Source organism: Lepisosteus platostomus, chromosome 6 (assembly GCF_059453375.1).
Source record: "Lepisosteus platostomus isolate fLepPlt1 chromosome 6, fLepPlt1.hap1, whole genome shotgun sequence".
NCBI classification, from domain to species: Eukaryota; Metazoa; Chordata; class Actinopteri; order Semionotiformes; family Lepisosteidae; genus Lepisosteus; species Lepisosteus platostomus.
The window spans coordinates 17,953,000-17,965,363 of record NC_142616.1 but is presented as its reverse complement, the minus strand read 5'-3'; the positions used below and the strand labels follow the sequence as shown (position 1 = coordinate 17,965,363).

The 12,364-nt window shown below is 44.4% G+C and overlaps 1 protein-coding gene across 2 annotated transcripts; it reads right to left on the bottom strand.

The window, feature by feature from the left end:
• Positions 1–121: 121 nt before the first annotated feature.
• Positions 122–12,338, bottom strand: tubgcp2 (tubulin gamma complex component 2). Of its 2 annotated transcripts, none has more exons than XM_088634517.1 (18): positions 12,213–12,338; positions 11,444–11,602; positions 10,138–10,266; positions 9,868–10,041; positions 9,293–9,449; positions 8,801–9,008; positions 7,561–7,760; positions 7,220–7,409; positions 6,646–6,791; positions 5,976–6,156; positions 5,114–5,294; positions 4,573–4,745; positions 4,244–4,372; positions 4,037–4,157; positions 3,409–3,552; positions 2,174–2,302; positions 1,634–1,797; positions 122–1,541 (listed from the first exon to the last, which is right to left on the bottom strand). In XM_088634517.1, the coding sequence occupies exons 2-18, from the start codon at positions 11,591–11,593 to the stop codon at positions 1,466–1,468; spliced, it is 2,652 nt and encodes an 883-aa protein (XP_088490643.1). In that variant the 5' UTR covers positions 11,594–11,602; positions 12,213–12,338; the 3' UTR covers positions 122–1,465. The 2 variants fall into 2 exon arrangements, with proteins under 2 accessions (XP_088490643.1, XP_088490644.1); XM_088634518.1 differs by lacking the exon at positions 12,213–12,338 and adding an exon at positions 11,953–12,191.
• Positions 12,339–12,364: the final 26 nt, after the last annotated feature.

The following is a 12,364-nucleotide window of genomic DNA, read 5'->3' as shown; positions in this document are numbered from 1 at the left end:
CCCGTTTGAGGAAAAGGGGTCGCCTTGGTGGAAACAGTGTGAAGGATTCGTGTCCGAGCTGGTACCACTCGCGTAGCGGCAGTTCTCTGTGCTTTTGGACAACTTAAATCCGAGCCAACTATTGTAGGGACTGAAATCTTTCGGTGTTTTATTAACAAAAAACAAACAAACACAAAGCTACACGCATTATACAGCATACAAATTTTAACCAAAAGTGGAACCATTCATAATCTCGGGGTGTTCACCTAGCGAGCCCCGAAGTGATGGATTATACCCACGGCTCAGGACCAGCTGTAGTGCGAGAGGAAGTGCTTTTCTGAGTCACTGCGTGCCATGAAGCCCAACCATTCTTCACTGTCAGGAGCCGCCGAAGACAACCTCCAGCAAAGCATGTTTACTGAAAATTAAGGAGCCAGGTAATTAGTAAAAGATAAGGACTTGTATCAACTCCTCCCCGATACTTAAATTGATGAGGATCACTTAAAAACTACGGGACGTACAGACCTTTTGTACTTATATACACGTTTGTACTTTATACACAAGATATACACTCATTTAGAAAAAAATATGCCAGAGTAAAAATAATTCAGTGTAATAAGAGAAACCTTGCGTCTTTGTATAACTCACATCATGTCGGTTCTGTGAAAAACCTAATACAGGATTAAGACACTGTTGATCTTCTTTATCATTATAATTTTTAACCACAAAAGGTTGTCAAGACTGTATGATATACATGTCATGCTCCAGACCATAAACATACATATGTATTGCATCAAATATAAAAAAGATTTTAAGTACACGTGGAAAAGTGAATTTCCTGGTTTTAGCAAATCAAAGATACACAGCCGCAGAAGAAGTATTGTCTTATTAACTCGATGAGTTTCAGACATGCTTATTAAATTATGTTTGTCAATGCAGTATTTTTTTTAACACAAATATACCTTCCGGAGTATTATGAGTCCAGTAAATTAGTTTACCTGAGGCTGTCAATTTCATGCCAATACTTCCATCTACACCCGCACACCCAGTTTGCACACTTTGAAATCACTCCGGCTATAAAAATATTCAGAGCAGAGCTGAGCGGTGCTTACCGATTCTGTAAATATTAGGAAGAGTTCTAAAAAGTGCTAAAACAACGACTATCTACAAAAACACTCCCGTTATTCATCTAAAGACAGCGTTAAAACAACTGTAATACAAGAAAAATGTAACTCGGTTTTAGAGGAAGGCCTTTTTAACTGACATGGTCAAGTTAATCTTTAACGTGCATCTGTATCCCAGGTGTGGAAACCTATGAAGTATTACACTTATATTTAAATGGCACGGTCTTACACGAACCACTTAAGTCTCTTCTGTATTGTACGTGAAAGAGCTGTTTTTCCACTGTGAAACTCCCCGTTCGAAATGGAAGACGTTGTTTCCATCGGCACTGCTGCTTCCCCAGGTTCACACGGGCGGAGCACATCTAGACAGCGGCCTTCTGACTCCTCTCTATGGACATGCGCTCCAGCCGCTCTGTGTAGAACCCATTGAAATCCAGCCTGCAAGACGAAACAGGCAAATGGCGTTCAGTTACACGCGCGCCGCTCCCGGCTTCCGCACCTCTCCTCTCCTCTCCTCAAGGGGCACGCACCGGTAGATGATGTTGATCATGCTGTGCTCGCAGTCGTTGGTGCTGTAAATGCTGAGCTTGTCCAGCAGGTCCAGGAGGTGGGTACTGAAGTTGTTGTCGAACTGGCTGATAGTTGCCTCAAATCCAGAAGAGGACTGAAGTGCATCTGCATGTTCTGCCAAATACTGGACAAACACAAATCAGATCAGAAAAAAAAACCCACCGTCACAGCCCAAAGGGTTTTTTTTTTACTACAATTTTTTAAAACTTTGTTCTGCATTTTTACTCCGTTATATAGCATTTTTTATTTTGACGTAATATTGTCAAATTCTGAAGTCCAGCAATACTGGACAATTGGAATTCTGCAATGTCACGCCATTCACTATGATGAAAGTGTCTGTTAACTGTAACAGATTTGAATTCTAAGCCTTTTACAACTTGAATTCTATCCTTCAGTTACTCCCGGGTCAACTGTACTCTTAATCAGCTCAGATTAAAGCGTCTGACAGAATGCCGCGATCCCTACAGTCACTCGTTGCTCGGACGGGTCGGCTCGCACACCTTGGAGGTCAGTCTTTTCTTCTCCGCCTCCTCTGACCGCTCGCTCTGGGATGGGGGACCGCTCATCGTCCCGTGCTCGAGCGAGAGGCGACTCATCTCGCTGTCCACCCTCATGCTCTGGGTGAACCTCTGTGAGGAAGGAGCGACAGCACAATCACCACCCCGCCTAGGTGGCCATTTGCAAAACATTAGGAGCAGAGGGGGGAGACTGAGGACATGGTGGAGGGCAAGGGGAGATTCCATTAAAACGTGTGGCGTTGATAGTTAGAACAAACACCACGCAAGTCTCAAAATAAAATGGAACTAATTAGGAGCAGTGTATTAGTAAGGTAGCGTCAAAGTCCTATGGTTTCCACAGCTATATTCACCACCAACTAAACTCCAACAATGCTTCACCTGTTCACTCATTAAACACCCCCAGCAATTAACACTGGACAGGGATATACAGAGCTCCACCCACTTGTTCAGGTCCAGCCCACTAAAGCCCCTCCCATCTGTTCTTGGTCAGGTTCAGCCAAAAACTGTACATTTAACTACAGAGCCCCTCCCACTTGTTCAGGTTCAGCCAATAACTGCACATTTAACCACAGAGCCCCTCCCACTTGTTCAGGTCCAGCCTATTACAGAGTCACTGGCTGATATTTAACCCTGAAGTAGGCGGAGGCCTGTAACGCCAACAATCCAAGGAACTCGCACTCATTTCTAATCGGGACATCATAATTAAGACAAAACCTGACCATTACAAAATTATTTATTATCCATTTACAATGGATAGGGATTTATGTCAATGGAATACGCATGTGTCGGTTTATGTCTATGGAATATGTATGTGTTAGGTTTCACTATCTCTGTTCCTAATTGTCCCTGCTCATTCATCCAAACACTCTCATCTAGTGGCGTAGAAACATGTGACATTTCTGTGTGTGTCTGTCTAGTCTGTAAGGTCTCTGTGACTCCATCAATGCAACTTGCAACTGAAGACAAGTATCTTATTAATATCAGCCTTTGTATTTTGTATTAATAAGCTTTATGTAGAGGGCACAAGTAAAAACAATGAGATAGTGCACTTAAAACCAAGAACTAGCATACAGAACAAACCACCCAGCGTTGCTGTTGAAACTGATACACTGGGTTCTTCCAAGAAACAGCTGGATGAGATCCTTGGATCAATTAACAACTAATTACCAAATGGCCTCCTCTAGCCCGTGACCGAGAGTTACTATGTTCCTACAGACCTGCATGCAGTTGGTGAACATGACGCACACAGACATCAGCTTGGAGAAGATCTTGAGCAGCTCAGGGTTGGTCAGCATGCAGTCCTTCAGGCAGTTATCCAGAAAGCTTGTGTGGTGGCACAGTACATCGTCAATGTTTGATGCCTGCGAGATCAATAACGTACACACCAATCAATATCAAGATCAATGATGTCTATACACCCTTCTCTCCACAGACAGCCTGCTGTTTAAAATCTAATTATATTATCATTTTCAGATCCACTTTCACTCCAACCCTTCCTCCCTGCCCAGTACAGAAACCTCTTTCAGCAATATCTTTACATCAGACCTGACTTTGAGTAATGGAATGGAAACAATAGCACCCTGTGACAATCACCACGGGGTGTAAAGTGTGATCCATTTGAGAAAAAGCAGGAGTGAAAGGAGAAAGTGTGTCTTTCAGACAGAGACGTGCTTGTCACAGCTTTCAAATCACTAACATCCTGATAAAGAGGACAGGACGCTACATATCATGAGTGTTGCCTGAGAGCCCTGGAAAAACCGTCTTTAGTATGACCTCTCCTCTAGCTCAGGCAAATTCAAGTTTTTTTTTTCCATGACCCAACAATGCCAGGTTTGTTGTGCTTACTGATTTCAGGTTATTCTCCATGATGTGCCACGTCGGCTCCATAACTTCGAACATCATGTAATACTGGATATTCTGCACGAAATTCAGCATGCGCTGTCTCAGAGTAAATGCTGCGGCAAACCTAGAAAGAGGAGGCCGTGTTTAAAATGAAATCTGATCTTTGAATTCCTTCTCGTGCAGCAAGCTTATATTTTTGTGTAACATTACCACTTGGCAGAATGCAGTGAATACTGCTTGGCGGTCTTGTTGCTGATCCACACATTGCACAGCAGCCTCTCCACATGTTTGCAGTAGAACATGTGTCGGAACAGCATCTGGTATCTCGTCAAAGCCTTCCTGTGACAGGACAAAGCACACCACAGCTTAAAAGGCATCTCGGGTAGTTTGTGCTTTCTCTTCCAGTCTTTGATGCCATTAAATCTGATTACAAAATTGAATCTACAGGGTGGAACCATCACCGATTTATACAACTATGCTCTTCAGTCTAGTCAATCAACCAAGTAAAGCATGACACCCATTAATCTCTGGGTCTTTACCTGTTAATAATGAGTGATAGTGGCCACTTGACAATATAGTCAAATGAAAAGGCCTCCAGCCCACTCAGGGAGATTTCAGTGGGGTCTGCGTTGATGATTGCTTTCTCCTGCTTCGTCTCTATGGCTAGAACCCGCAGCAACTGAGTGATGACATCGTGTGGCATCAGGTCGATCTGCCAAGTCAAATAAAATGCGTTAAGCCTGTTAACATATTATGGACTTGGACACGGAAGCCATGCCAGAACTCTATCCAGCACAAAGAGAAAGCCCAAGAGATACGCCATGAGACCCGCCCAGCGGTAGCCTTCTCCAGGCCAAACTGATCTGCCACCAAAATGCCACGCCTCTCATAGGAAGAGTAAACAGAACCATGTCACTGGCAGACAGGTAGGGAAATCTGAACTTCTGCCTCTACCACACAAGCTAAGTGGTGCCACCTTGTGGACAACTGGAGATACTGCCTGTAAAAAACCTTTGTTATGCTTTTACTTTACAACTGAGAAACAAACGCAAAAGAGTCTGAACTTAAACAGTTCTGCACCTTTAAGTCATCTTTGAAGGGGTCTGTATTTGCAGTGCTCATCCTCAAAGCAAGCTCCAACAGAGCCTCTAGCCTGGGAGGTATGATGTCGTCAACAGGCTTCTTCAGTTCCTCCTCTGTCAGGTCCATAAAATGGACAAAGAAATCACCCTTGTCCATCAGGAAGTAGTGCTTTATTGATCTATACAAAACAAAATTAAACCAAAGGTTGTCAAAGCATGCATGCACAGCATTAAATCATAAATTACATTTTGATTGATAAAAATATCAAGTGAAAACCATCTTGATAGCACAACTCACTGGGCCCAGTCTTCCCTGTGGGCAAATCATAAGCCAGCTATTCACCCGATTAATTTAGTATGGAGCCTGCAGTTCTGCCCACATGGCAAGCAACCATTCCTGTACCCACAATGTTGAAAGGTCACTATTTGGAGATCACATATGGCATTTGCCAAAAATGAATCACAAAAGTCCAACTGTCAAATCAATGTACAACATTAACAGTGAAAGTTGATTTCGTAAAATAAATCCAGGTGATAGAACATTTCTGGACTCGCAGATTAAACATAAACTGAGTGATATTTTTATGACATGCCCAAGAAAAAGGCACGACGCATTTCTCAGTCACTGAAGAGACCACTCTAATATGTCCGTCCATCCATTTTTTTTTTAAACTGCTTCATCCAGTACCAGGTCGCTGGGGAAGCCGGAGCCTCACTTAAGTATGTGTATCAAAAATCTTTGATGACACATTCACATCTGCGATGCGCGACTTTGAAGTTACCAAGCGCGCAAGGCAGTTGTCACACAGCCGGAGAGCAGCCGCCCCCAGCGCGACGTCCCTGACCCCCGGCGAGAGTACCTGAGTCGCTTCACCAGCTCCTTCTCCTGCATCAGGAAGTCCAGCAGGACTTTGCTGGCGTAGTTGTAGGCCTTCTCGATCTGCTCCACGTAGGCCCGCTCCTTCAGCGTGTAGAGGACCTCCCTGGCGTCGGGGCAGGTGACGTCTCGGCCGCACTCCCTGACGACGTTCAGGTACTTGCCTGCGCGAGCAGCGCCACCGGGCACAGAGCGTGAGCCAGGCCTGCACACGCCGCCCCGCACTGCTCGTCACGGTGTCGGGGATCACAGATCACGGCGCGGGAATGACACCGAACCATCCACCCACCCATTGCCGCTTTATCCAACACGGGATTGCAGGGGGGGCCAGAGCCTATCCCGGCAAGCAACAGGCGCCAGGCAGGATAGACCCTGGACAGGATGCCAGTCCATAGGCAGGCACACAGTCACACCAGGCCCAGTTTTCCCAGTAGCCAATAAACCTGCCAACAGAGCCCCCTGGAGGAAACCCACGCAAACATGGGGAGAATGTACAAACTCCACGCCAACAACTCCAAAGGTTGGGAATTGAACTCGGGTCCCCAGGGCTGCGAGGCAGCAATGCTACCAGCTGTGCCACCATGCCACCTAACTCTGAACCAAGAAGTGCAAATCAGACACACTGACAATAAAACGCAAAGACCCAGACCTACCTGTACTCAGTATCTTGTCCGCCATCTTCTGGAGGAAGGATGGGATCCGGAGCTGCACTATTGTATATCGCTGATCCCAGTACTTGTCATTATAATCCTCCTGGATCTTCTCCTTCTGCAGCTCATGCTCCTCCACCATGAATTCACTAAGCACAGGAGAACCTAGTCATTACAACTTCAGTTGTTCTTCACTTTCATTGACATGAAAATGTTGTGTTCTGTCTCATAGAAGGAGAGCATCTTAAGAATTGTTTCCAGAAGATCAATCAACAATAAGGCACAAGTTACCAGATAGTCAAGTATCAGATACATTTTAATTTTAGGATTTTATTTTACCCAGAATACTCATATCAACTTGAATTAACTTCAATTAGTGGAATTAACTTTTGGAGTGAGTGTAAGTGTTTTTCTTTGTAACTTTGGCAAAAAAAAACAGGAGACAATACCGTAGCAAAACATAGAATTGGCTGTAAAAAAAAAAAAGCATCAGGCTCTGAGAAGGAGCACAGAGACACACCTATCAACATCCTTTCTTTCCTGAACTTGGAGCACAACAAGTCCTGCAGTCACTGACCTGTAAGGGTCCTTGATGATCCCCCTGTAGATCCACTTTTCCAGAATTTCAAAATAAGGAACACTTGCAGCCTTAGTGAGATAGAGACACAGCTCTTGGGCCTGACTGTCGCCTGTGTAGTTGAAGGTTCGGTCGTGCAGAAGGCTCAGTGTCGACCCACCCATGCAGTCTCCCTTGTCAATCGAGGTCGCTAGATAAAGAAGAGGAAGACGAAGGGATTCAAAATTGAAAACATCACAGAAACATCTTCCACGCCTCCCCACACAACGGATGAAGCACCACAATGCAGCTGCTGTGCTCTAAAAACACACAGCTAAAGCAATTCTTTACAGGGAACGTACCAATTGAAGCCAGGATTTCCATCGTGCGCATTGTAGGTTGGATATAAAACCACAGTTTCTGCAAGGAGAGCATCCCCTGCCTCTGCAGGTGTTCCAGCTGCGTCACCAGGATCATGTACTCCTTCATCAACGTTCTCATTGCAGCCGTTAATGCGTGATTTACCTGGCCGTACTCAAAAGAAGACTTCTCCTCAATAAACCTGTGGGCCAAACCACAACACGAGCCAAGGAAGAACAATTTCAGAGAGAGCTTTGTTTTTTTTTCTTAAAAGACATAGACATTGCACAAAAAATGGCCTGAACTGCTTCATGGACAACTTGCTGAATGCTCTTCTCCGCCAGGCACTTCTTCATGACTGATAAGTAACATGTCATGTCACGAATTTGCCAGACTGCTAAAACTGCTATATACCATATGGTGTCGTGAGAAGCCGGAGCCTACCTGGCAGGCAACAAGTGCAAGGCAGTGGCCGCCCTGGACACAGCGCCAGTCCATCGCAGGGCAAGTGTAAGCCAGCCATACATGGGAACAATATGGAGGCAACGGAGAAGGCTAAGTGTGTACATTTGGCCCGGACACCGGGATAACTCCTTACTTTTATCGAGAAATGCCCGGGGATCTTTAATGAACACTGAGAGTTAGGACCTCGGTTTAACGTCTCATCCGAAAGACGGCGCCCACTACAGCAAAGTGTCCCCGCCACTATACTGGGGCATTAGGACCCACACAGACTGCAGGGTGGGCACCACTAACGCCACTTCCAGAAGCAACCATAGCTTCCCAGGAGGTCTCCCATCCAGGTACGGACCGGGCTCACACCTGCTGAGCTTCAGTAGGTAGACAGTTGAAAGCTGCAGGGTGATACAGCTGCTGGCAATAAGTAATATGCTCACATGAAACCAAATGAGCTGATACAGCAGTTTCTGTTATTTGCTACTATCTCTCCACTGCTGAATGCATGTTCCTTCAAGGCGTGTGCCGTTTCTCATTTTCACAGCTATTAACACATAAGACAAGGTGGCAGATGACTGGAGGAGTCTACCGGTTTATGATAACAAATAGGGCAACAACAGTCACAATTACTTTTATAATCCATCATTTTTACCAGGTTCAAGGAAGCTGAAACAACAAACAAAAGTTGTACTCTGGTAAAACAAAATGAAAAGAATGAGACACGAGCAATTCTTTCTATCATTTTGATGCTTGCACGAATAAAGTGACACTTTTCAACATTCTTACCGCGTAACTGTGGAATAACTGGCTGCTACTGGAAGGATCCTGTTCACCAGCTCTTTAATGGACACGTCCAGAGTAGCATCAATGCTGAAGGCGCGACTCTGCCTGCCTATGACAGGCTGGGCTGTGATGTCCCTCCCGTCCACTCCAATCAACAGATACAGCAAGTCTTCTACCAACGCTTGCTCTTGAGCTGCTAATGGCAGGGTACCTAGAGATGGGCAGTAATAAACAGAATATTGAAACTAAATAAGCACACAAATGAGAAGCAACAGGAACTGATGCTACATTTCATCTTTCTTAAATGCACAAAAAAGGAAAAACAAACTTTTTTTTTACAAATTGTAGATGTGTTTGATAAACCATTCTGTTCATCCACTCCACCTAAAATGCTGTAATAGTAAACGTTAAGCAATGCGGCGTGGATAAAATTAAAACTCGGTCTCATTTTTCTGATGTGCAGAGAATTGCACATCGCAGCTTAGAAAGACTTACCAATAGGCACTGCTGAGTCAGTCCCACTGGAGCCGGTGATAAAATCCCCAAGAAGAGCAGGCCTGTCGTACACCCAGTTGGGAAACACTGGAATTGGCTGCAGGGGACTCTTCTTATTGTGTCTGTCCCTCAGCATCTTCCTCGTCACCTCGGAGGGCTACAGGAAGTCAGGACACACAAGGGTGGAGTCCCGCCTTTCTAAACGTATTTACTTTGCTCCAGTAAACTTAAAGCAATCAACATAGAAAAATGCAAAAGGAAATCCTAACACTAAAGCTTGTGCCGTGCAAAGTTAGAGCATGGGACACAACATTATTCTACAAAGGTTATTCCCGACTGTACAAAAGGTCTCTAACCATACTCCTGGGAAGCTTAAGTGGCTTCTGCTACTAATTCGAGGCAACATTTCAGCCAACTTTTGGTTTAATAAGCCCATGTGAACACTTTCTTTCAATCACAGACTGGGGCTCTCTGTTGCCAGGGCTCTTCAATACACACAGCAGTGTAATGTCTCTGACTTCTTAATCACAGGAAGACAGAAGAGACTGAGGAGCCTAAAGAGGATATGAGCTTACCTGCTGTACACTGGAGCTGGCTGCCACATTCCCAAGTTTCTTCCTTAGCTCCTCCAGCTCTTGCATGGACATCTTTGTGCTGGTGGCAGGGATGCTGAAGTTTGTGCTGCTGGAGGAGGCACTGGCTGACTGCTCAGATCTTTCCTTGGCATTCTGCTGTAGACACTGCAGGGTCTAAAAAACAATGAAATACCCGCATTTACTGTAAGACTGCTACAGCCACGTCCCTCACATCAAAGTGTTTTTATTATCTGCAAGTACTTCCATCACCTCCTTATCTTCAGTCAGCTTGGACAGCAGGTAGACCAGAGGATCCACGTTTCGCACATTCCTGGATTTGAGCTCATCGTATTTCTTCAGGAAGTCTTCTGGTGTTTTAGAAAATTCCGCTATTTTTACCTGCAATGAAACATTTTCTCAGTCAACTGATAATTGGTTGGTTAAATATTTATTTTAGAAAAAACAAGACTGATGCAAAACAATGGTACTTTGAAGAGATAGCCAACATGGATTTAGAAAGGGAAGATAACTTACTGGAACTTGCTGAACAAGCAGTAAAGACAAAAGTTAACACAAAATTACGTGACATATTTAGATTTCCAAAGTGTTTGAAAAGGTCCCTCATAAAGACTTAACTGTCCAATCAAACTAACATAATGTATGGACATGGATACCAAACAGAGAACAGCACATCATCTGAAGGGGAATGTCCTCTCAATGGGCTGATGTAAGCAGGGGTGTACCGCAGGAACCTGCAATTTCCCTCACGGGATCAGTAAAGTTTCTATCTATCTTTAGGCCAGTTTCTCTTTCCTATATTGGCTAATTTAGATTCTGCTATATTTTGGAAACTAATTAGATTTCCAGAAAACGCAAACACAGGAGAGGCGCCCCACACAGAACTTCAGCTACTGAACTACAAAGACACACGGATGAAATCAAGGACAAGGAATCACGTGATTGCACATGAAGTTTATGTCAACAGTGCAATCTGATCCACAGAGGAACACACACTACACATACAGTATCATAATACTATGGGTGACTGTGACCTGCAAGAACATATGGATATGGAAGAGACAGATGTGTTTATGTAGCATTCTCTTTATTGGCTGTGGGGAAGCAATGAAAAAGCACATACAGTACAATGCTTGCTACAGCAAATATTGTTCAGCTTTAATTAAGAGACAAGGACCAAAAGGGAATATGTTTAGGATTAAAACATCCTTTAAATGAAGAATGGTGGTTTCTGGAGCAGGCTTCCTAGCTAAGTGGTTGAGGATCAAACTTTGTTCTCCTTCAAGAAATGACTGGATGAAATGTTAGATTCAGCTGATAAACTACAAGCACAAAGCTTGACAATGAGAAAACGAGTAAGAAAAACACCTTGATTTGCACCTGGTCTCCCTTTCATTGGAAGGAACGTGGGTTAGAAAACATAAAAAGCCTTTGCATGTGAAGAGAGCGGTGCCAGTCTTAAATCCAGAACTTTAAACGTCGTTAGGACAGAGTGAAGAAACCGAAACATGTGACAGGAGTCTCCTCCACAGTGGCCGATATTACCCCCGATCCCCACCTTGGCGCTGTGCGCGGACACTGTTGTGGTGATGTAGGGAGTTCTGTTCTTCTGCAGCAGGTCGATGTACACCTCGGCTCCATCTCCTCCGCGGACATGCAGCAAGCTGAGCAGCTCGTTCACGTCGTGGTGAATCCGGAACTCGCTCATGGCTACCCTCTAGAAGGGGAGAGGGAGACTTCCGAATAACCATGCTTTACAATAATAAGGAAATAAAAATGTATAAAAGGTCTGGTGGCTTTTTAATAGATGGAAAAGGTGTATAAAGGGATTTTTTGACAGTAGTTTTGATGCAGACTAGACGTGGTTGTCACTTTGAAATGTACCAGGAGCATAAATTACGGGAAGAAGACACTACTTTGAGGAGAATCATACAAAGTTACAAGAGCTGAACGGGTACGGATACAGCAGTACTGTACAAACATCCTGCTTGCGAATTAATTCTCCAACAGTGGGCAAATACACAGATGATGCATGTACACTAGTAACAGATTTTGTCAGTAACCTACCTTTAGGACACTCTAGATCGTTAAAAGAAATTTGTACTTATTTGTTGTCTCGGTCCAACGATGTTTATACTGTATTCGACCACAAACTAGACCGCTAGCATCTAGAGTGAGTTACACACAAACAGCAAAGATGCTGAGAACACCAGCACATCGGATACACAAATAAACCAGTAATTAATAATTCGTCTTTATCTTCGGTTAATGACCAGCATACTATAATACAAATACAAGTAATAAATGTGTCAGCCAAATGGACTTACCGCCCCTTAGCAGCGCGAAACACAAACACTGCACTTCGCTCCGCCCTGTAAAAGCTTCCGCCACTGCAGGGAAACAGTATCTCACCAAAGAGGTTCCTCCCCGACACCCTCCAGTCCACAGCCTCGAGACTGTAAGGAGCAAACCGTAAGAA